The 23,281-nt window shown below is 52.3% G+C and overlaps 2 protein-coding genes across 3 annotated transcripts; one reads left to right on the forward strand and one right to left on the reverse strand.

The window, feature by feature from the left end:
- Positions 1-140: 140 nt before the first annotated feature.
- Positions 141-19,646, reverse strand: LOC117641761 (transcriptional coactivator yorkie). Of its 2 annotated transcripts, XM_034379356.1 has the most exons (7): positions 18,913-19,646; positions 7,571-7,722; positions 7,163-7,476; positions 6,368-6,542; positions 6,157-6,230; positions 5,644-5,692; positions 141-5,102 (listed from the first exon to the last, which is right to left on the reverse strand). In XM_034379356.1, exons 1-6 carry the CDS (start codon positions 19,479-19,481, stop codon positions 5,648-5,650), a joined length of 1,329 nt encoding a protein of 442 aa, XP_034235247.1. In that variant the 5' UTR covers positions 19,482-19,646; the 3' UTR covers positions 141-5,102; positions 5,644-5,647. The 2 variants fall into 2 exon arrangements, with proteins under 2 accessions (XP_034235247.1, XP_034235246.1); XM_034379355.1 differs by lacking the exon at positions 5,644-5,692 and having other exon boundaries at positions 18,913-19,645.
- A 319-nt stretch (positions 19,647-19,965) lies between these two features.
- Positions 19,966-23,102, forward strand: LOC117641763 (surfeit locus protein 4 homolog). The gene is made up of 6 exons (XM_034379362.1): positions 19,966-20,120; positions 20,797-21,057; positions 21,146-21,278; positions 21,357-21,454; positions 21,558-21,737; positions 21,834-23,102. Exons 1-6 carry the CDS (start codon positions 20,067-20,069, stop codon positions 21,918-21,920), a joined length of 813 nt encoding a protein of 270 aa, XP_034235253.1. The 5' UTR covers positions 19,966-20,066; the 3' UTR covers positions 21,921-23,102.
- Positions 23,103-23,281: the final 179 nt, after the last annotated feature.

Here is a 23,281-nt window from a genome sequence, read left to right on the forward strand (position 1 = left end):
TTTTGTTGAACAAACTTTACTAAATTTTAGCTGGCTTTTATTTTCATGAGAAATTGTCCTAGAGGAATATGCACATCTTCACGGATTTAGAGGTGGTTCCAGTGGAGGTACTGGAGGCAATGGTTTAAGAAAAACAATGATGTAATGAAAAAGTTTATTGGGTAAATGTAATCATTGTAAAGCAATAGTTTAGTATCAGCTTATTATATAAATATAATAAAACAAACATTTAAGGACAAAAGTACACAGGTAATGTAGGATGCAGATAATACACATGCGGTAACACAGTAAACACGACATGCATTCTATAGAAGGTTGCTGAATTTCAGATTTCATGGCCAGTAGAATGGTTTCTGATCCAATCTGACTCCACAATTTGTCATGACAAACAGGATGATTATTTTCACATCAAAAGTTATCATTGAATATGATTGTCTTCACACAATGCTACAAATACTGAACTAAGACACGAATGATATACAACAATAGATAGTCTTTATTGGCAAGTATGTTGCACAATGGTGTGAACTAAGGCAGTAAATTTTCCCTCTTTTGACAACACTTAAATTTTCACATTACATGTTTTGTTTCTTTAAATCGAATTTGCTAAAAATTTTAAGACCAATATTTTGTTTAATTTGAGTGAACAAACCTGAAGAGTTCAATAATGTATGAAATGTACTTTGTAAATGCAATTCAAGTATTCAACACAACAAGCAAGGACATACAGACTGAACCAGCAGGCCGCCGCGTCTCGCAACTTCTTTCCAAAACTTGATGTAGACATTGTCACTTTTAAATGTTCCTCAACTAAACATGTTTTCCAACAACAGTTCATTATCCTAATGGTTCATTGCATCAGAAATGCAAAACGAAAAATAAGATGATAAATACAAAATTTCTACAGAACAATAGCAATTTGTAAAACAAAAAAATTGAAACTATACGCCTCTGAATAAACGCATAGCTGCACCGTAATTAGTTAAGTAGGTCAAAAAATAGGGCAACTAAGACCTCCAGAAGTCATTAAGGCTGCCTTTTATTTTTGAAATCACATTTAAAAATAAGTGCACAACAAATTTAGAGACGTAGACCTCTCAGTAGGAGGCAAGGGGACATCAACCCTGTGTGCATCATATAAAGTTTTGACATTGTAACATTAAACATCATATACACAATTTCATCACAATCAGCTAAGACATTTATCTGTACATAACACATAGAATTCTGGCAATAACCATAAAATTTTTATTTATAATAACCATTATTGCTAATATCATGAGCCAAAGTGGCCACCCAATAGGCCAACCAAAATAGACAGAAGTATAAAATATTGCTAATACAGATGGCAAGAAGTTTATGAGAAGTAGAAAAGAGGAAGACCTGTAGATGCAAAAGCTAACAGACTCCATGTTTTCATTCAACAGTGAAATAGAATAACAGTAAAATTGTAAAATATCAAGGTACAATTCAAAAATATTTACTTACGATAGAAATTACAGCCCGAGTCAGCCACTATTAAGAGGGACGGCGTAAGAGGAAGGCATGGGGCCAGAACATTAATTTCAGTTTCAGACCACAAAATGTAGTATGAAGGGCAAGGCACAAAACTGAGCATGCCTGCACACGCTCTAGAGCCATGCATGCAATTTAATTAAGACAATTTTAGCTTAAACTGATGCTGTGCTGGCTATTTAATCATCACATTCTTTTTATAAAAGAAAAACTTAACAGCAAACTCTACAATCTAAGATATAGTAAGAAATTAAATTATAATAATTAATCATCATAAAAGGTTTCATAGTTCTATTAGCATTTACATTTGTCACAGTGAAAGAGTTCATTCAAATGTTTGGAAGGTACTGCACCGTAGCCAACCTAATGGAGAAACTCGGCACATGAGGTTTTAACAGGGTCATTTCTCTTCTGACTGAACAGGCAGCAAACCCTCTTGCAAACAGTGAGTTTATCTATAAACAGCAGTTTATCTCGTCTTTTTCAAGGTCACACTTAAAATCACAAAAAAGGCAGAAGACAGCGATGAATCTTCTCCACAATAAATACTGAACTAAGGAACTTTAAATGTTGTTTCCTTGGAGAAAGGGTAGAAATGCAAGACCGAAATTTTAAAATGACAAAATTTTTGGAAGAATTTATTGGTAAGATTGTAAAAAGGCGAAATGAGTTGTCTATGAACATTAAATGGAACTCACAACTGCTTCTTAAAGCCATGGCTGAGTACTTTCTAATTCCTACTGAACGCGCTAGATAGCCTACACATTAAAAATGGACGGCAGTTCATGATTTCAATACTAGTTGCCAAAATTGATGAGGCTTAATAAATATTAGAAGAATGCAACTGGTGTAGCAGAAAAGTTAGGCTTAAATGCATGCCACCTTATAACGTTGAACAAAAACGTCAATTAATCACAGGTATTTGATAACTTGAAGCCAAGATTCAAACAAATAATTGCATGATTGATAAACTCATAAAATATCACAAAAAGTTCTATTATTCTTAACCAGTTCATTCAATCAACTGCAACCAGGCTGATTTCGTCTCCAGCAGCCCTTTTCACATATAAAGAAAAAGAAACATAAATTTTAGTTTTCAACTTTGCAGAAAACAGATCAAATTGAGAAAATTCAAACACAATAAAAAGATTAAAACCAATACGTAGAAATAAATCGGTCATGTCAGGGTTTGAGAGGTATAGAGCATTGAAAGGGTGCGGAGACAACAGTTGAATGAATAACTGCTGAAGGAGGGGTATCAACTGCGACAACGTCCGCTGCTACTTTGTCAGCGGAGGACACAGTTTGATTAGCCCACCATAGTATTGTCAAAGATCTCGGAACAAGCTAAACTACATAAAAGCTCGTCCTGGACAAAGATTACAAGGCATCAAATTTTACAGATGGGTTCACACAACCATTTTTCTTTTGTTAATAGAGAATGTGCCCAAATTGTGCGTTACAACATGGCATAAACTTGCTTCACACTTCTAAAATATAAATCAATCATAAATCAATCATGCCAGGCCTGAAAAATTACAATAGAAGTCGCATATGCCTGTTCAACAAGGTAGACCACAGTATTTGAAATAAATATTGTATCAATATGAAGTTGTTAAAAAAATAAATTGTTCATTGATTCTTAAAAAAAAAAAAAAAACACATCTCAAATCATAACAGTCAACAGAAGAAATCCATTCAAAACTATGCATACCATAGAAGTGCATTCATAAAAGGGTGACATGCAAATAGCCAATATCCAACAAGGCAGCAAGAGAAGCAACTCAAAATTGAATTGTGTGGATGTGCGATCAGTAGTATGACAGCAAAAAATAAATATAATAGACTGGAAAACAATGAAAACCATTTAGAACTTTAAAGACGTAGCTACCTCATTGTGACAATGAAAATACAAGACCAAAGGGCAGTACTGATTGACACAGGTAAAATTGAGTTGCTTTCTCTGCTTAACATAGAACTCAAACATAGCTTTGTCTTGGATGCAAGTTGGGATCTTAATATGTATTCCTTTGTATTTTAACTAAAAATCTTTATAAAAAGTCAACATCCATATACAATAATATTATTATTAATTATATAGTTCATCAAAGAGATATCCAACATAAGTAAAAAATATTTAAACCTGCTCTTAACGTAAGTGTTCAAATTAAAGACAGTCATTTGCTCATTTAAGACCAAAATTGTAAAAGAATATCAAATTATTTTTCTTCAAACTATTTCACCATTCATACGAACATTAATACTAATACATAAAACAGCAACAAGCAAAGTCAAAATACATCCACAATTACATGCTCAGTCACGCTCGGTGGCACCAGTTTTGAGAGCAGGACGGATTGCTGTGAGACAGACCTTCCCCTACTCTGTCTCTTGCGTGTTTCTCGATTTCTCTCTCATTTTGCTTCTGCCATCATCTCATATGAAGCTTGCTTGATTGGGCTTAAAATGTTGTTGACTCAAAAAGCTGCAGGTCTTATGGCTGCAACTTAAGTAAGATTAAGTAAACCCCACTACTTAATAATTTTTTTGCTTTCAATTCCTTTGCTAGAACCATACTTTACAACAAACAATTAACAACTAAATCGAAAATAACAAAAAGCATGTGATATAGTGCTTGCATTAAGTACACCAACATAAAAATATGTTTCACTTTTTATACAAATCCCCTATAATATACTTTTATGGCAAACACAAAATATAACGTAAGCAAGACAGAGAGGGGTAGGTCATAACTTCTCACAGTAAATAGCACTCTTGCCAACTGGGCAACCATTGCAGTACACAAACAACAAAACACAGTTACAAAGTTAAAACCTACAAGGTATAAACAAATAAAATTATTCTTACAATTTGTTTCTTTGTATTACAAAAGGCACAATAATTACTTAATATAAGATGATATCAGGCGAATTTATGTACAAACAAGTGATCTTCAGAAGCATATTTGGCACTCTAGAGTTGAGCCTTTTGACATTGCAGGTCATAATGCACCACCCGAAAACTGTATGCGAGGCCGTGGCGTTGTGATCTGAAGAGTGTCCTTGTGCATTAATTGCCCTTTACGTAATGATTTGGAAACATGAAATATAAGTATTTAAAACTGCGTGACACAGTAGGATAAAATGTAGAAATTATTACACACAATGAATTCAAGAATCAAGTATCATGGCATGCTACCTTGCCATTATGTCCCAGCTATGATCCAATTCACTAAACGATACATAAAATATTACATCTCAAGTAAAATAAACCTTTGACCACAATAAAATTTTCACAATCAACTCCAAATACAATGGACGCCATTGAAAAGAGACCAAATCAAAACTCAGGAAGATTAAATGCACGAAGACTTCACTGCAAGGTGTTAGTTACACAATGACCTCTCGAGCTATTCAGTTCAATCGGCAGCACGCACGCACACGCACACAGTAAGCAGGAAGGCAAGCGTAGGGACCCCCCTACAGCCATGTCAAAACATTGTCTGTCTTGCTAGTCGGGTGAAGAGGATGGAGAGGGTTGAGGGGGTTGATGAGGGCTTGAACATCTTCTAAAAAGTCATCACTTAACTGAAACAAAAAGAAAACAGCTTAGTTAAAACAATGCTTCAGAGAAACTATTGAAAAGGGAACTACAAGAGAAGATTTGATAGAGGAAGTAGAGGAAGGATAGGAAGTGAAAATTCTTTGAAACTGGTTCAACAGAGCTCAGAAACCAATCAAAACACAAACCATTATTTTAAATAGTAATAAAATAATGCTGTGCCGCTGGTAAGAAACCTGCCGATTTCAGCTTAGCAGATCCTACTAGAAGATTAAGAAAAACTATTTTGTACCAAAACCATTGATGATAATTGCAGAAGTCCACAATTTTAAAGCAAGGAGTCAACTCATAAGCTTAAGCTATTCACAGAGAACCACATTAGTAAGGTAGTTGCACTACGTATAGAGAAAGATGCTAATATGTATTACATAAATTGAAGAAACAAGACTTTACAGCCAAAACTTAAAATACTCAGCTGATTAATTATTAGCAGAAGAAAAGTAAAAAAAAACCAATCAAATAGTACTACAGCTGGCATGACAATCCTAACAATAGAAAACATTTCACCTGATCAAAATCCACTCCATTGATCGTCGTTTAGCAGATCTTCTTGAAACTGAAAAAATAACATGATGGAGAAAGAATCTCTTATTACCCTGAATTTGAAACTTTGCATAAATAGTTGCATAAGAAGTGGTCAGCTGTTGTCTTTCCATTCTACCATTGAAACAAAACCAGGAGTCACATGCTGAATAATTTGGTAACAGCATGATGCTGTTGCACCAGAGATAGTACCACATACACTCAATCATAATCAGAAAGAGACAAAAAAGGGGAGGAAAATAATTTACAAACTGTGCAGCATTAGTTTGTTATGGAGCAGCTTATTGACACCAAAGTTTCAAAGAATTTGAGGTAGGTTTTCGACATCCCACTTGTCGTGGGTGAACAGCTCAGCTTAAGTTAGAAAGCCAGGAGGATTTAGGTACATTTAAGGAATGTGGAGGGACTGTCATTAGCTCTGTCCTTACACAAAGTCAACATCAAAAGTAACTGGCAGCAGTACAGCAGTTAACTTACCTGAAGGGATGCTACCAAGTCGTCACTAGGATCAAGTGAGCTGAGATCTTGAGTATCTAAAGAAGGGGCACCCTCTGAAATAAAACAAATCAAAAAAGCATTTAAAAAACAGCTTAAAGATAAGAAACAAGGATAGAATCAAAATGATTGGATTTTCACATCCAAGCTCAGAGCAAATAAGAAGAAAGAAAAGAATCTAAGTTGAGCTTACCGCTAACACCATCCATGTTATCTTCCATGCTGTAGGTGAAATCAGGTGTGTGAGGAAGCGGTCCCAGACCAAGTCCGCTGTCATTTGATTCCTGTCGGGAGTGGTCAGCCAAACCAAGGAAGGGATCCATGCCTGATGTTGCAATGTCGTTTGCATGTTGGCGCATCAGCTCTTGCTGTAAACCAAAAAGCCCATATTCAGGATAAATTGTTCAATAAAAAAAAGAAAGAAAACGAAGAAAATGCAATTAAAATAACAAGAAATTGATTGATATCAGTCATAGGAAGTTACAAAGTAAGAAAGTTTGAACAACAAATTGAAATTGTAACAGGGTTAATTGGGTAATCACATAGGTTCTGAAAAAGAAAACAAACTCCTTGGAAAGGCCAAAGAGTTTGCTACTTTCTCAGCTATCATGTTGTGAGGCGCATCGCACAACACACATTATAACAAGAAAATAGAAAAGAACACAGAGATAAAGCGAGATTGGTGGTCCAAATGAAATTAAGAGCAGTCGGACTTTGGACCGCGGCAACCTTTGTCCATACATCATGAACAAAACAGGTCAACGCGATGGCGATGGCAGGGAGTAGCAACTATCTCCACGCACACCATCACCAGCCGCACGAGGCCGTCCGACCCAATGGGCCGAGGGGCAGGGGCAGCCCGAGGGGCAGCCCGAGGGGCAGCCCAACGCCCTCGTCGAGCCCACCCAGGCCAGGCACCAAGGCCGGGGGCGGCCGGGGGCGGACGGGGGCGGACGGGGGCGGACGGGGGCGGACAAACGATACTCACCTGCCGCATGATCTCCTGCTGCCGCTGCTTGAGCTTCTCGCACTCGAGGTGCAGCGACTGCAGGCGCTGGTCCGTCTGCAGGGACTGCAGGGACTGCGACTGCGACAGCGCCTGCCAGGTGCCCAGGGGCAGCATGGTGCCGGCCGCGGGGGCGCGCTGCAGGTGGCTGGGTATCCGCGGGTCGAACCACGACGTGCTGTGGGTCTTGTGGTCGATGTAGTAGATCTCGCCCTCGGGGGTGGCCGCCTCCTCCCAGCCGTCCGGGAGCGGGCCCAGGTCGTTCGGCGCCGGCGACGCAGGCTTGGGTGTGGTGGCTGTTGGGAGCAGATTGAGCACGGCGTGAGTCCGGTGCACCTTGTCGGCCACGAACCCTGTCGGAGGAGGCCTCCTCTCCTCTCCTTTCCTCACCTTTGGGGAGTGGCGAGGCGGCGGGGTGTGGGTGTGCGAGCGCGAGGGTGGGTGGGCTGGACAGCAGCTCCGCGCTGCGCTGCTGCTGGCGCTGCGCCTGGGCGGCCAGCGACTTGCGCGGGTCCTCCCAGGTGGTGGTCTGTGTCGTGTGACTGCAGGCAAGGCGAAAGCCAAAGGGTTAGACAACTGTCGTATGCCAAGCATGCAAAGATTCAGACTCAGAGAGACAATCGCCATAAGTAACTACAGCATTACTGGATGACAACAGATTTGTATCAGCGTTTATGCCTTGACGGACCAACGTGTGATACGTAAATGTGACACCCGTGGCTAAGTTTCTTTCTTTCGTTTGAAAGTAGATCGCGTGTGTGTGAGTGGGTGTCACTCACAGCCTTATCATTACTCCCACACGCACTAAGCACACGCTCCAGCCGCCGGGCCGCCGGCGTGCTATAGTAAGGCGCAGCGACGAGGCGCCTCGACAGCCCTAGCGGAGGCTGGCGGAGGCGCCAACGCATGCAGCCGGCCGCCTCGCCGCCACGCCCCGCCACGCCGCGCCGGCGTAGCGCAGCTTAGCGCTGTCGACGGCCGCGGCCGGGAGCGCGTCGGCTCGGCTCCGCGTCGCCTCCGCGTCGGCTCGGTTCGTGCGTGGAGTTGAGCCCGTTGAGCCGAGCCACTCAGCTACTCGCGGGTACCGTTCCCGGACGCAGCGACGCAGCCACTTTGCAGCCACTCTGCAGCCCGACAGCCAGTGAAGCCAGTGCGCAGCCACGCCGCCGCCACACCGCCGCACCGCCGCCGTAGCCGCTTGAAGGCCGTCCGCTGAACTTCGCCGCGCCCGGCCCCGCCGCGCCACCTGCCCCGCGCCGCCCTGAGCCCCCGCGGCCCCCGGGCCCCCGCACCGCGCCACGCCCGAGACCGACCGCCCGACCGAGGGGCCGAGGGGCCGAGGAGGAGGAGGAGGGGGAGGGGGAGGGGAAGGGGCCCCGCGCGGACACGCCAGACAGTCCAGCCAGTGGCATCCAGCCGTCCAGCCATCAGCCCCGCCACGCGCCCTGCAGGTTGCCCTGCAGGTTGCCCTGCAGGTTGCCCTGCAGGTTGCCCTGCAGGTTGCCCTGCAGGTTGCCCTGCAGGTTGCCCTGCAGGTTGCCCTGCAGGTTGCCCTGCAGGTTGCCCTGCAGGTTGCCCTGCAGGTTGCCCTGCAGGTTGCCCTGCAGGTTGCCCTGCAGGTGCCCGCGGTGCCTGCAGGTTGCCCTGGCCCCCAGGTTGCCCTGCAGGTTGCCCTGCAGGTTGCCCTGCAGGTTGCCCTCGGCCCCAGGTTGCCCTGCAGGTTGCCCTGCAGGTTGCCCTGCAGGTTGCCCTGCAGGTTGCCCTGCAGGTTGCCCTGCAGGTTGCCCCGCGGCTGGAGCATGCTGGAGCTGGGCGGAGCACGGACTGGTTGTCCTGGGCGAGCCTCCATCTGCCGCCAAATTCGAATCGCGGCGCGCCTCGGCCCCGGCCTTTCAGCAAAGAGTCGTCACATCGCTGTCTCTGTCGCACTCACATGGGGCGTGCGGCGGCAGCGAGAGAGACAGAGCGGCGCGACGATGCTCTTTGGAATGGCTTGGCTGGGCCCCGGCTGGGCCGCAAAGGGCACACCGTCGGCCGTCGGCGGGGCTTAGCGAAAGGCCCAGGGGCCCAGGGCTTGCGGCTCATCTTGACCGTCGGGTGTCGGGCCCTTCCCTTCTCTTCCCTTCCCTTCCCTTCCCTCGGCGGCGCACGCGGCGCAGTGGCCGACCTCTCGGCTCATTTTAGACACGCGACTGCCGCCCTGCCGCCCTGCCGCGCCCTGCCGCGCCCTGCCCTAGCCGACCGACCTGCCAAACCAGCGGCGTGGTGTGTGCTGCAGCAGCAGGGCCCAAGTGCATGGTTCTGGCCGACGACGACGTGGCACTGCGTGGCACGAACCAGGCGCACAGCGATATCGGGAAGGAGGTGGTGGAGGGTGGAGGGAAAGCCAGGCCAAGCCAGGCGAGCCGTCCTCCTTGAAGGAGGAAGAAAGACATGTCCGACGCCACGACGGGGACCATTTGAGCGTGGACGCGACAAACGGGACATCGGTATCAGGCCCCGGAGAGGGGAGGGGGCGGGAAGGCCCACACAGGACAGCCACAAAGCAGCAGCACCGCGACGGCCGCCGTGGTGGGTGCCAGCAGCCAGGAGCGCCACGGAGCGCCACCCAGGACTGAGACAACCAGCGCCGAGCACCGAATGGCTCCCACGATCCCAGTTCCGCCCAAAAGGCCCAACAGGCGATGGATTAGTGCGAGCCGCCCAGGCAGCCACTGCAGCCAGACCCTCCGTGCCACTCCGTGCGTGCTGCCGTGCTGCCCCCGCTCTGCTTCGCTCCCATTCATGTCCGCGGCGACGGCGGCGTGGGACCATTTCTGCATGGATGGACGTGCGGGCACAGGGCGGTGCGGGCCGGAGCTGGGCCGGCCAGAGCGGCCTCACAACGCTCGGCTTCACATTACATGGGGCCGCCAGCACGGCATCGGCCGCATCAGCCATCGGCCATTCAGCAAACGCAGAGGGCCACCAGAGATACGCAGAGGGCGCCACATCCGTCGTTCCTTTCCCACGCAGCCCGCGCAGCCCCATGGACCATCGTCGGAAAAAATAAGTGGACAGTTTGCTTCAGTGAAATCGCTTGTGACGCGGACAGGTTGCACTGGATTGGAGAAGTAATACTGCGCTTACGGCGAGCACGATATTACCGTATGCACAGCCTGCGTGGTACACATAATAGATGCACACGAGCGGGTGACTCATCGCCCACCCCGCGGGGGGCTCCCTGGGGCTCCGACCGCGGGGCCGCGGGGCTGGCCGCGCGAGGGCCCTTGGCTTTGCGCCCTGCCCTGCCCCCCCCCCCCCCCCCCACGCGGACACCGTGGCGGACACAGGCTCCGGCCCGTCCGTCCACAAATTCGGCCCTCTTCGTGTGCAATGAGGCGTGCGGGCGTGCCCGTCATTTCTGGTGGCGTGGCCGCATCGCCGCATCGTCGGCCCGTCAGCACCGCGCCAGCGAGCCAGCGTGCAGCACCGCGGCCTTTGTGACTGCGAATTACAGCCATTTACGACCCGCTGTAAGAAGTTACAGGAGCCGCATCGCCGCCATGCCAAGCCGTGCCATCGCCGGCCGCCGCGCCGTCGAACAAGTCCAAGACCAGGGGGGCCAGGGGGGCCAGGGGGGCGGTTGAGGAGGGGTGAGGGGCAAGGGGGGCTCCGCGGGGCCCAGCGCCGCACCGCGCACCGCGCCCTGCCCGGCACAGGTAGGAGAAGTGGCAACGCTGTGCGCCAGAGTAGAGCTTGAGGCTGTGCCGGGCCGGCCAGCGTGCGGCGTGCGCCAGCGTGTCGACGGCACACCAGGCACACCACGCTCGCGGCTCCGCGCTCGGCGCTTGGCTCGCGCTGCCCGTCGATACCAAACGATACAAGTCTGCTAACGCCGGCCAGCCGCAGACCGCTGACAACAGACGGGGCCCAACAGACGAACTCCGCCGCCTGGCGCGGCACGGCCGCAGCCCGCAGGGCGCACTCCACCTTGAAGGCGCCGCTGCCGTACGCCCGCCGCACGCAGCACGCAGTACGCGGTGTACGCGCCGCCCAGATAAGGGCTCCGTATCGCTGACGGATGCGCGCCGGTCGTCTTGCAGTGTCCGCCCGTCTGGCCGGCCGTCTCCCTTCCAGCCGTCGTCAGCAAACGCAAATCGCACCCCCCCCCCCTAGCGTTACACTGTAACACTCCAATCGGGGCGAGGTGACGTCACGCCGGCGCTGCACTCGGCCTGCCCATTTCCTTCTTCACGGCCCCTTTAATTTTCATATGAAGATGAGGGGGCGGCGCGGCCCCCGAAATGACGAGGGTCTAGAGGGCCCCGGGCCTAGGGCTAATGGCGTGCCCGGGGTGCCCCTCTGGGGTGCCCTGTAGAGCCGCAGGCCGTAGGGGTGGCCGCTGCTCGGCTGCCTCCAAGAGAGCCTCGGCACCAACAAGGCGGACAAGGCCGAGACCAGCAACGCCGTCCGACCCAGACAAGCGCTGCCCGCACCTTTGCACGCCACGCGGCCGAAACGCTTCCCGGAAAAGGGGTGTCCGGGTCCACCGTCCCGAGCCAGCGTCGCCGCCACCAAGGCGCACCTGAGCACGGCAAACTTAGCAAAGGCCGCCGCCAGCGGGGACGCGCGGACGTGCGGGCGGCACGGCGTGGCACGCCACTCCGGCGGGGGGTCGGCGACCCCTCCTCCTCCTCCTCCCTCCCGATCCTTCCGCTCATGACGCGGCCTGGCACTAATCCCCTGATTCACAATCCCGGCGAATCGCTCGGCCAGCCCACAGGCCGCCGTGCGCCGTGCCGCCACACTGCCAGGGCCCACCGCGCCTAACCGCGCCGATACGACCGCGATGCCGCCGCCGTGAGCATCGTTACAGCGATATTCACTCGGCGCGCGGACGCGACAGGTTGGGAAGGGGGGGGGCTGATCGAAGCATTCCTCGACGGCATTGTTCTACTTTCTTAATTGGTACCTACGATATTGATAAGCCCAGGAGGGCCAAGCCGGCCGCAATCAAGCCGACCACCGCCCGCCCCGCCCCGCCCCGCCCCGCCCCCGGCCAGCCTGTTGCTGCCATTGTTTACACTTACGCCTCGACTCGCCTTCTCGCCTTCCGCGGCAAACGCGCGGTGGCGGCGACGGCTCGACACGGCCCGGCCCCGACCGCCCCGACCGCCCCCGCGCCGCACCTGGGAACCCGGATCCCCCCTCCCTCCCGGTGTACCTGTCCGACCCCCAAATCTGACCCAAAGGGCATGCCACGCCTTTGTTGTCGTTTTCTTTTTGAACGGCTTTGCCTGCTTTGCCTGGGGAAGATGACGGGGCGAGGGCAGCCTGGGTAGCCCGGCCCGGCCTGTGGCCCGGTGCCCCTCGTGCGGTCCAGTTACACAGCGGTGCCACCCCGCAGCCCCGCAGCAAGCCAGTGGCGTAGCAGCAGGGCGCAGGGCGCAGGGCGCAGGGCGCAGGGCGCAGGGCGCAGGGCGCAGGGCGCAGGGCGCAGGGCGCAGGGCGCAGGGCCGCTCGGCAGGCCAGCCTTGCCAGCCATGCGGCAAAAGACACGTCGCACGCAACAGGAAGGCCGGCATTCGTAACAAACGTGGCAAAAGCGACCGCTTTGTGGACCAGTCGAAACAAACGGGCGCGCCGAACGGGGGCGGAAGGGCGTCAATGGTGTCAGGTAGCACACTGGTGGCACACCGATTCCGAGAGAGGCGCCGCGCCGGCCGTGAACCCCGAAGGAACCGCCCCCCAACGACACCCGGAAGACCCGGAAGCAGGCGGACACCGCTTCCCCGAAACTCTCGTCTGGGACGGCGTGAAAAATGGCCAAACGCGGGGGAATGGAAGGCGTACGAAACCTTCGGTGGCGTTTCGTCTGGCATAGCGAAGTCGGGATTCACTGGACTGTTGCATTTCGTTTCCCCTGCCGGCCTGGCGGTGGCGGCACGGCGGCCACGGCGGCCTGCGTGGGGCCCTGCGCCTCCTTCGGGGCATCGCCAGGCATCGCCCCAGCAGCACCCAGCGGCGCCCAGCGCGTTATGCCGTTCAAAGAAAGTGTCTTCCGCGCCTGGCTGCGGATAGCGCGCCCAGCGCGGCCAGCGCGGCCACTCCCTCATTAGTTTGCAAGAATAAATCAAGTGCTTTTCTCGTTTCTCAGTACAAGCCAACACCCTTGCCAACACCGCAGTACGCAACGTGGCAACACGAGTGCAACAAACAAAGACGGCCACCGTTTGACGACACTTTTTCACAAAATCGATCGTCGTAATCAAATGATTCGCGCAAAGCGCACTTTCTTGGAAATGGAGATCGCGAGAAGCCAATCGGAGCCAATAAGGTCGCGCCTCGCGCCACTCCGCCACTCTGCGCGCTTCTGGGTAACAAAGTGCAGGTCCAAGAACGCGTCCGCCGCCGCTACGCCCCACACTGCAGGCAAACTGCAGCGCGTCCGGGTCACAAACCGGACACACACACAAACACACGACGCACACGCACGCTCAGCGCAGCGGCGCCGACATGGCATGGGGGATTGATAAACCGATTTTGCCGATTCCTCAAACGGAAGTCGGGGAGCACTCACACTTATCTGTGCCCCGCCCCGAGCCCCACGCCCCGCGCTGACACAGCGAGCGGCAGTGGCGGCCCGCCCTGCCCCGCCTGCCCGGCCGGGTGGTCCCCGTTGGAGTCGCTGCAGCCGGCCGGCCATTCGTCTTGCTGACGAGAGTTACATAGTGGGGCGACGACTAGGACGGGCACGGACAGGCAACAAGGCGGCGTCGTTTGGGCGGAGGCCCGAAAACGCCGCGTGCGCAGAGTCGGCGTGCAGGTGGTGCTGATCATCGGGGCGAGTGCGACAGATCGGCGAGGCTAGACGGCCGGACGGGGCGGGGCGGGGCGGGGCGGGGCGGGGCGGGGCGGGGCGGGGCGGGCCGCGTGGGCGGGGACGGCGTTGTATTTCGGTCGCACACTCCGCCGCCCCCGCGATACTAGCGCGCTAAAAATACGGCCATGTTTAAAAGGTCGGCCACTACGGCGGCAAGTACCCGCGCACCGCGCAGGCCGTCGTCCCGGCGCCAGCCTTGGCGGCAGCGCGGCAGCCGCCCAGAGGCCCAGAGCACGCGCAAGCACGCGGCCAGCGGCGCGTACACACGCACCCGGAGTGTTCACCACCGGGCTGTATAGCGCTTGGATTCAAGACCGAATCCAGTGAGCGTGTGCGCGTAGAGACAGCGCGTCCAAACGTGATGCAACCAGTGGAGGCACCATGACGGCCGCCTGCATCACGGGCCGCCCGGCGCCGCGTCGTGCCGCGTCTGGCCTCCCATTCACACGGCCGTACGCGACGCCCCGCCCCGCCCCGCCCCGCCCCGCCACTCATCAATGGGACGCTCACGTGACGCGGAGATAAGCAATCGGCAGACACGGCGATAACCGCAAACTGCAAGCCGAGCGGCGGCGGCAACGCGACACCGTGCAGGGCCTCGGCCGTCTCGGCGCCGCGCCGGCGAGCAGGTGCAGGCCTGCAGGCACCGCCACCGCGGCCAACGCCGAGGCCGCGCGGGGCGGGGCGGGGCGAGGGGGTTCAACGGGGTCCAACGGAGTCCGAGTCCGACCACTTGATCACCACCCCAAATAGATCCATCCCAGGCAACTTCTAGACTCTACCCAAACTTCAATCCCACATGGAAGGTCCCCAATACCTTCTCCCTTTTTTTCCGGGACTTGAAGGCGTAACGTAGGGAAAAGGTTTTCTCGTCTTCTTTGACTCGAGCAAAACTGGGTGAACACCTTCCCCTCGCTGCAAAATAAAGAAACGCTGGGCCGCGGTGGAGCCGACCAGATCCATCTCGGCGCGGCCGCGACGCCCAGTCCCAGTCCCAGGTCAGCGGCCGTTGGGCATAAGGACGTAAGTCACAAGGGAAACCTATTGAAAATAGGTTGTTCTGTCCGATGACCACTCAGGTGTGCACCGAAGCGGCGACGGCGTCACCCGCTTATCGGGCGCCTCGCCTGACTCGGGGCACGCCGTGGGCACGTCGCGCCCGTGCCGCGGCGGTCCAAGCGCCACCGCCACCGCGCGCCACGCCCCTCGACTCGACGACGGACAGGGGCAGGGCAGCACCGCGACCGGCCCGGACCGTCCCGGACCGTCCCGGACCGCCCGGAAGGCAGGCCAACCCGGCAAATCTCAGCCCCACTGGGCCGGGCAGGCCGGGCCGCCGGAAGTACAAGCACACGTACACACCCCAGTCCCGGTGCCCGGGCCCGGCACGGGCGGCAGCGAGCGGCAGCGTTTCCAAAGGTTCGCTTTCAAAATGGCGCTCGACGCTCTGCTCTACCCCGTCTCGGCCGCACTGTTGTTGAAGAGTCGACCGCTTCCCCGCTTCCCTCTCGCACACTCTCTCTCTCTCGCACACACATACTCTCAGTCTCGCAGTGGCAGCGCGGCGCGGCGCACCTTGAAACATCGGGCACGCCGCACCGCAAACGCAGACCAGCCGTTTGATTCCGAACAGTGCTTTCGTCGCTCCGTCTCTCTCGCACTCGCGGGGCGTCCCGCTGCGTCCCGCTGGTACCGCAGGGGTAAGAGAGAGCGCGACGGCGCACTGTTCGGAGTGGAGCTGCAGAGCGCCCCGCCCCGCCCGTCTCGTCTACTTTACGTGCAGGCCGAGCCTGGCATGGCCTGGCCGGGCCTGGCCGGGCCTGGCACCACCACGCCGATGGAGTGCTCAGTGCGGATTACACTAGACGCCCTACTGGCACCCCGGCACCCTTGCCCGCACCCCACCCCAACCTCTGCCAAACGCCCGCCCGCCCGCCAGCCCACCCGCCCGCCCCGCCCCACCGCGGCCCCGCTCGCGGGCACGTGGACTACTGGCTGCGCCCAAATAAATGCTCCGCGCACAACACGGACAAAACCTAAAGTCACCACAGCGCAGCAGCGCCGCGCCCCGCCCGCCCGCCGCGCCCCGCCCGCCGCGCCCACCACGCCCCGCCCACCGCGCCACGCCCCGCCACCGCGCACGGTAGCCGCAGCGCGCACAGCATACGGCGAGCTCTCAAAAAATGCAATAAAGCGGGTGTGGGGAGTGGCTGGTGTGGCGACAACCATAACCACCGCCACCCCGCAACACAGCGAGCACACCGCAGCGACATCGCCAAAGTCACATCGTGCAGAGGACGCTAGTGCGGCTGGTCAGCGGGTGGAAACTCTATTGCCGAAATAGGCATGCAGAGGTGTTTTGTTCACGCTAGATCTCAGGATCCAAGAGAGATAGGTTAAATCCGTGGGCATATTTGGAATCCTCATAAAATTTCACGTGGCGTAGGGTATGTTTAGTGTCAGACGCTGAGTAAATGATCGGTCATTTTGCCATAGGAAAGTAAAAAATAGGTCAAAATAACACTATGAAACAAGGATCGAATTTTCGCTTTTCCGGAAATAGGTATTTTGTGTTCCTAATGTGAGAGAACGGAAAGACAATTCAAAATCTGAGCACAGATCTGAATTCAGCGCACTTTTCTCTGTGCAAATCACTTCTCGGGTGTCAAAGGAGGCCGTCAGTACCCTTGAAACGTGCGGTCAATCGCAGACTGTTTTGTCAATTCTACGCAATGCAGTAGCTGCATACTTGTAAGTACACAGCGACGGTTGACTGTGATAATACAGACCCGCCCGCTCTCGTCTACTTTACGTGCAGGCCAGGGCATGCTGCGGCCTGCGGGCCTGGACCACCACCGATGGAGTGCTCAGTGCGGATTACACTAGACGCCCTCTGGCACCCGCACCCTTGCCCGCACCCCACCCCAAAACCCCTGCCAAACGCCCCCCGCCAGCCACCCGCCGCCCCGCCACCCCCGCTCGCGGCACGTGGACTACTGGCTGCGCCCAAAATAAATGCTCCGCGCACAACACGGACAAAACCTAAAGTCACCACAGCGCAGCAGCGCCGCCCCGCCCGCGCGCCACCACCATCCCGCCCACCGCGCCACGCCCCGCCACCGCGCACGGTAGCCCGCGCGCACAGCATACGGCGAGCTCTCAAAATGCATAAAGCGGTGTGGGGAGTGGCTGGTGTGGCGACAACCATAACCACCGCCACCCCGCAACACAGCGAGCACACCGCAGCGACATCGCCAAAGTCACATCGTGCAGAGGACGCTAGTGCGGCTGGTGCAGGGCCCCCTCGGCCTGCCTAGCAACACCACACCGGGGGCGCTCCGCTCATCGCCGTTCGGGATGATTGTGGCACTTCGGGCGGCCGGCCGCGAGCAGGGGTAGCTGCGGGCAGCGGGCCCCTTCCCGCGGGGGGATCATCGTCGTGGTCGTCGAGGCAGCCAGGCACAGCCAGGCCGCTCGGCGGCACGGCGTGGTGCGTGCGCGGCGTGATGCTGCCTCTCGGTCCTCTCGCTCGGCGGTGACTCGGTGACGCGACGACCACGGGTGCTACAGCGTCGCGACGTCGCGACACTCCGCGGCGCGGCGTGGGCACGTGCTGATAAACCACCAGGACGGGGAAGGCCCGCCCGCGGCCGCAGTGCATTCTCACACGGGGCGAGCACGCTGCCACCGCCCCGCCGCTCCGCCAAAAGAGTGCGAGAGAGACAGAGCGACGACAGTAGTGAGCGGAATCCGCGCAAGAACGAGCAGCGGCGACAGATCGCCCACGCCCGCGCTGACCAACCCCGGCGGTTCAGACATCTTCCATTTCATTTCGAGCGTTCGGGGCTCGCCAAGCCTCTCCAGCCTGCGAAGGGGCTCAAAGGGAAGAGACTCTGGAGGGGGGCGAAGGCTATGAACTGGCTTCGTACAGTAACACCTTGCGCGCGGCGGAGCGGCGGGGAAGTCTTTGTGTTTCGACGGGGGTGGAGGGGGTTGAAAGTCTACCCCTTCCCCCCGCCAGGCCAGCCCCACTGGCCGTGGCCGCGTGGCGCAGTCGGCTTGGCGTCGGGTCGGGTCGGCGTCCAGGCCTCCCCTCCTTCTTGGAGACCCTCCCTTGCCGGAGAGCGTCCCGACCCGCCACAACGCCACGCCGCCACGCCACGACCCACCTGTTGATGCACACACAGGGGGTCGCGGGGACGCCGGGACGCTCGCCGCGTGCAGAGCAGCGCCGTGCAGTGCGCACGGACGCACACCTCGTACCGGTGGGAGGGGACAAGTTGGTCCTTGTTCTCCATGTCCTTGTTCCCTTGTTTCAAACGAGGAAACGAGAAGCGCCCACCCCCTCTTAAATTTTAGCAGGGTAAAGCTTGCAGCTAGCATGACATGCCACCTGTGCTTAGGCAACCCACCGCTTGGCCAATGCATACAATGTGCTTAAATCTATAACACAGCAATAGCGGGTGACGAGCTGATAAATAAAGTAACTAAATTAACAATGAGCAATAATAATGTTAACTCTGGCTTTTGATCTGTTCTAGAGAGGACAAGACGGCAAAGAATACCATCAATCAAGTGACAACAACATTTGATTCTCAACAGGTGCGATAGTTCCCATAAAGAACAATTGCACCTGTCGCAATCCCTGAGCTCAATTTATTTTAATCAAACATTGGTGAATAACTATTACTACATTAGTCTGAAGGCAGACTCTACAACCGAAAACAGCAAACCCTCCCCACAGCAATGCTGCCACCCCATAACACTAGCCAGCCGCCCCAGAAGCCACAACCACCTGTTGCATGCGGAGTCCAGAGAGCTGCCTGCTGGAGGCGCACACCACACCACACCCCAAGTGGATACTCACTTTAGAAAGTACACCTGGCCCTCGTGGGTGTGGGCCTTCTCCCAGCCCGGGGGTAGCGGGCCCAGCTCGTCCACCTGCGTCATGTCGTAACTGCGCGCCTTGAGGTGCTGGATGGGCTGCACGGGGCTGGCGGGGCCCTGGCCGGCCTGGCCCGCGCCGCCGGCCTGCTGGCCGCTGGGGCCGTGGGCGTAGGTCTGCTGCAGGGAGGCTGGCGAACTGTGGTGTCGGGGGTGGCTGATGGGCAGCCCAGTGGGTAGCCCCGTGGGCAGCCCGGGCGAGACGCTGGCCACAGGCGCCACAGCCACGGGCGCTACGCCGGCACCCAGGGCGTTGCCGAACGCGGAATCGCCTGAATTTTCGCGGCTGTGGGACACGGACGGAGACTTGGAGCCCGTGGACGGAGGGTTGAAGAACGAGTTGGGAAGCTTGCGCATTATCATGGGTTTCTGCAAGGGTCTCTTCGAGTCGGGCTTGAGCACTATTTCGAAAAGGGCTTGTAGCTCACTCTCGGTGTCCCTCTCCACCACCACCTCTGGCTGTTTTTCACCACTGACACGATTTAACGACATCTTGATCACAATGGACGGCCCAGAACGGAACGGGAGAACAAAACGGCAAACTAAAAATAAACAAACAAAATCGGGTTCCCCACCCACGACACAAAGGTCCCACCCCTGGCACGTCTCGAAACACACTGACGGACGACAACGATGGCTGCCCCCTGCCAGTGCTGCCAGCTCGGCTCGGGACGGCCGTGAACACGGCCATCTTGAAGTGCGGAAAGCAACAGACGACAAACCAGAGCTGCCACCCAATGAATGAACGGGACTACGAAAAGCGCTTCCGAGAAGTCATGAATCGTCGTTAGCATTGGCGTGCTTCTTTTTTATGGCGAACCCAACAGTTTGATGAAACTTTGCACGAGCGATGAATCACCATGAAAAGAGGCAAACAACAATCTTTTCCTTTTCCGCATGTTTTCGTGCGGACACACCCAAAATGGTGAACACCACACATTAAGATTGTTATTGCAGTTGCTTACGTCGGCGGCTTGTCCTGCGAATAGTGTGCATGTTGAACCGCTTCTTCTCCTCCTTCTCCTCTCTCTTCGGTCACTTTCATTTGTCAGCCTCCACGTACAACGCGCTGCAGACATGGCGATCGTATCAAACGATCTTGTTGCAAAAGCAGAAGATATTGCCGATCAGGTACGTTTTCTCTCGCCTTCTCCCAAAATTCTCCATTTTTTCTTATCTTTGTGCACTCCTATTTGTTGGTGAGATTATCCAGTACGGTCAAAGATATGGCTATAACACATCTGTGTCACCTCACAGCTGTCTCTCAATCTAAGTAGGTTAATGAAGGTTTTGAGAGAAAGTTTTGTCCAAATTCAAAATTCGTTTTGTACCCCGATACATTTGCCCTCTTGAAATGTAATTCTGTGTTTTTCTTGATTGTGGGATCCTCCTTCATGCTGTAATGATGACCTACTGTCACTGGTTGTATTGCTTGTCATCATATTGCGGAAAGTTTTGTTTACTCAATCTACCTGAATCTCTTGATCAAACCATAGCTATATCCTGTCTATTAGCTTTTGATATGTTTTTATTCAAATGGAGTTGAATTTTCATAGTTCCCCCAGGATGCTAGACTCACACAAGCATATCATGATTCTTGGTGACTTGGCACCAAACACATCACCTTGATGTCAAACATACTCTCTAGATCGTTTCTTGTTTTAATCTCCTAAGAATGAGATTATTCACTTTTCTACCCACACTCGAGTGTCACTTTGTTTTCATAACTTACTTTCTAATTTGTTTCTGTAAGGTGAAAGTATGGTCTTAATGCAAACATCAATAAAGTTTGTGTTTTGTGTTACAGATTTTGCGGTATAAAAGTGTATTACCCACTATAGCACGATTGTGCTTGATCTCCACATTCCTTGAAGATGGATTACGCATGTGGTTCCAATGGAACGAGCAAAAAGACTACATGGATATGTCATGGGGCTGCGGGAAGTTCTTGGCAACAGTATTCGTACTCATTAACCTTGTTGGACAGATTGGAGGCTGTGTGATGGTTTTGGGCCGTTTCAAGGTGCCCATCGCCTGCGGAATCCTGTTTTTCATCGTTATTCTCCAGGTACATAGAATTTGAACAGAGCACCTAGTCTTTACTGAAGTGTTACAACCGTTACAACTGATTTTCTGGCTGCCTTTTTGTTTTGCAGACATTTGCGTACAGCATTTTGTGGGATCTTCAGTTCTCATTCCGCAGCTTGGCACTCATAGGAGCCTTGTTGTTAGTTCTTGCTGAAAGCAGAGTGGAATCAAGGAGTTTATTTGCAGGAGTTCCATCACTTGGTAAGTGTCACATAGAATGATCAATAATTTTTCTTTTAATTGGTTGTTATTTATACCAATTTTAATTGTCTGTTCCAGGTGACAATAAGCCCAAGAACTACTTGCAGCTGACTGGTCGTGTTCTTATAGCATTCATGTTTATTACTCTGCTGCGTTTTGAGGTTTCTTTCCTACAGGTTTGTTATTTTTCAATATTTCTAATTTCAACCGCATGTGCCAGTTATATTTTCCTTTTCTTTTCTTTTTTGTCTGACCAATCGATTCTTTTTTTCTATTCAGATCGTCCAGGATATTCTTGGATCAGTCTTAATGGTCCTTGTAACTATTGGCTACAAGACTAAGCTTTCTGCCCTTATCCTTGTCATGCTGTTGTCTCTGCTCAATATTTATCACAATGCTTGGTGGACAATTCCCACCCACAGACCGCTGAGAGACTTCTTGAAATATGATTTCTTCCAGGTAAGGGACCCTATTTGGATTGGTTGTGTTCCTTTTAAACATTATCTTGATTTTTTTTATCTTGGTTATTATTGACTGGGTTATCTTTAATTGCAGACCCTATCTGTGATTGGTGGTCTTCTCATGATCGTATCTCTGGGACCTGGTGGAGTATCAATGGATGAGCACAAAAAGAAGTGGTGACCGCCTTAATATCTCATCTTAAATCATATTGTTCTGAAGATGTGGTTTTGAAACAGAACTGAATTTCCTTTTAATTAAAGTTTAGAGAATGTTGTCAGACAGAAGCATAATGCAAAATTGCCTGGAAAAATACTGTCTCCCTTTGTTACAGCTTTCTGTTGTTTGTGATAAACTGACTTAAGTTGAATGTTTTCCTCTTTGAGTACATGGGGATCGAATGACTGTGACATAATGTGTGCAATTGTGTATATAATGACTGGACCATTGATAAAATTGTATATTTGAGGTACATTGAAGAACTATCATGTTAGTACCTGGTTGTCGGCTCTCTGAAAATTTCTATCCTAGTTCTGTATTTAATCAATTCTGAAATTTGTGAGAGTCATTAAACTGACACACATTAATATACTAATTTTAAAAAATTGGTATGCAGTGACCAGGTGAAGAAAGTCACTCCTAGGGGTTAACCACTTAAATGTTGAATGGGAAGGACAGGTGTAAGTAGTAAATTTTCTTACAATTTGTTTTATGCCATCTGAGAAAGCACCTATTGTTGCTCTATATTTTTATTTTCTGTTAAATTTAAGATTAAGAGCTAGGTTTGAAACAACATTCTTTGTTGGCCTTGTGTTGCTTGTATGTGTTGTCCAATGTAAATTTTACTTCAAAAGTGTTAGCAAAATGTTACTGAAACAAAGCACCTAATAAGTACAGTGTAGTTTTGGATTACTCGATCATTCCTGCCATCACTATTAAGACATTTGCTAACTCTTTGTATCTAAAAGCACACATCAAGCTTTCTGTATTTATTGTTGTTATCAAAGGGTTTTTCCTTTTCTTTTTAATTTTCTGTTTTTATGTGATGACAAAACATCAAATGTAAGTGAAGATTTGAAGGGTATTTGATTTGAAATTATAAGTGGGTATCTTTTGCCACTATCCCCATTCTCTTCCTTTGAGGCTTTTATTTTTCCAAAGCCACTTTGCTCTATCCTATGTACTTCGATCTTTAAAAGAAAAAATATATATCCTTGTATAGTGTTGTTTTCACTCAATTTATGTCTATGGTTACCTGAAGGTTAGTCATTTGTATGCCTCAGACTACAATGTTGTTCAAGACTGACTGAACTGTATCGGAAGTAAATGGATAAATAAAACATAAGTTTCCCCCATTTGTCCTAAGATATTTGTGGTAAAATGTGTTTCCAGTTCTCCCCTTGGAGTGGTCTTGGTTGCAAAATTTATGTTCACTCTGTTAAATTGTCCTTTGTTAAACTTCTTCAGGGCTTTTTTCATAATTTTTTTTTCAAAACTTTGCTCATGTCAAGATGTTTTTTGCATACTGTTTCCATCGTGTATGC

The sequence above is a fragment of the Thrips palmi genome, unplaced genomic scaffold (assembly GCF_012932325.1).
Source record: "Thrips palmi isolate BJ-2018 unplaced genomic scaffold, TpBJ-2018v1 HiC_scaffold_15, whole genome shotgun sequence".
NCBI lineage: Eukaryota > Metazoa > Arthropoda > Insecta > Thysanoptera > Thripidae > Thrips > Thrips palmi.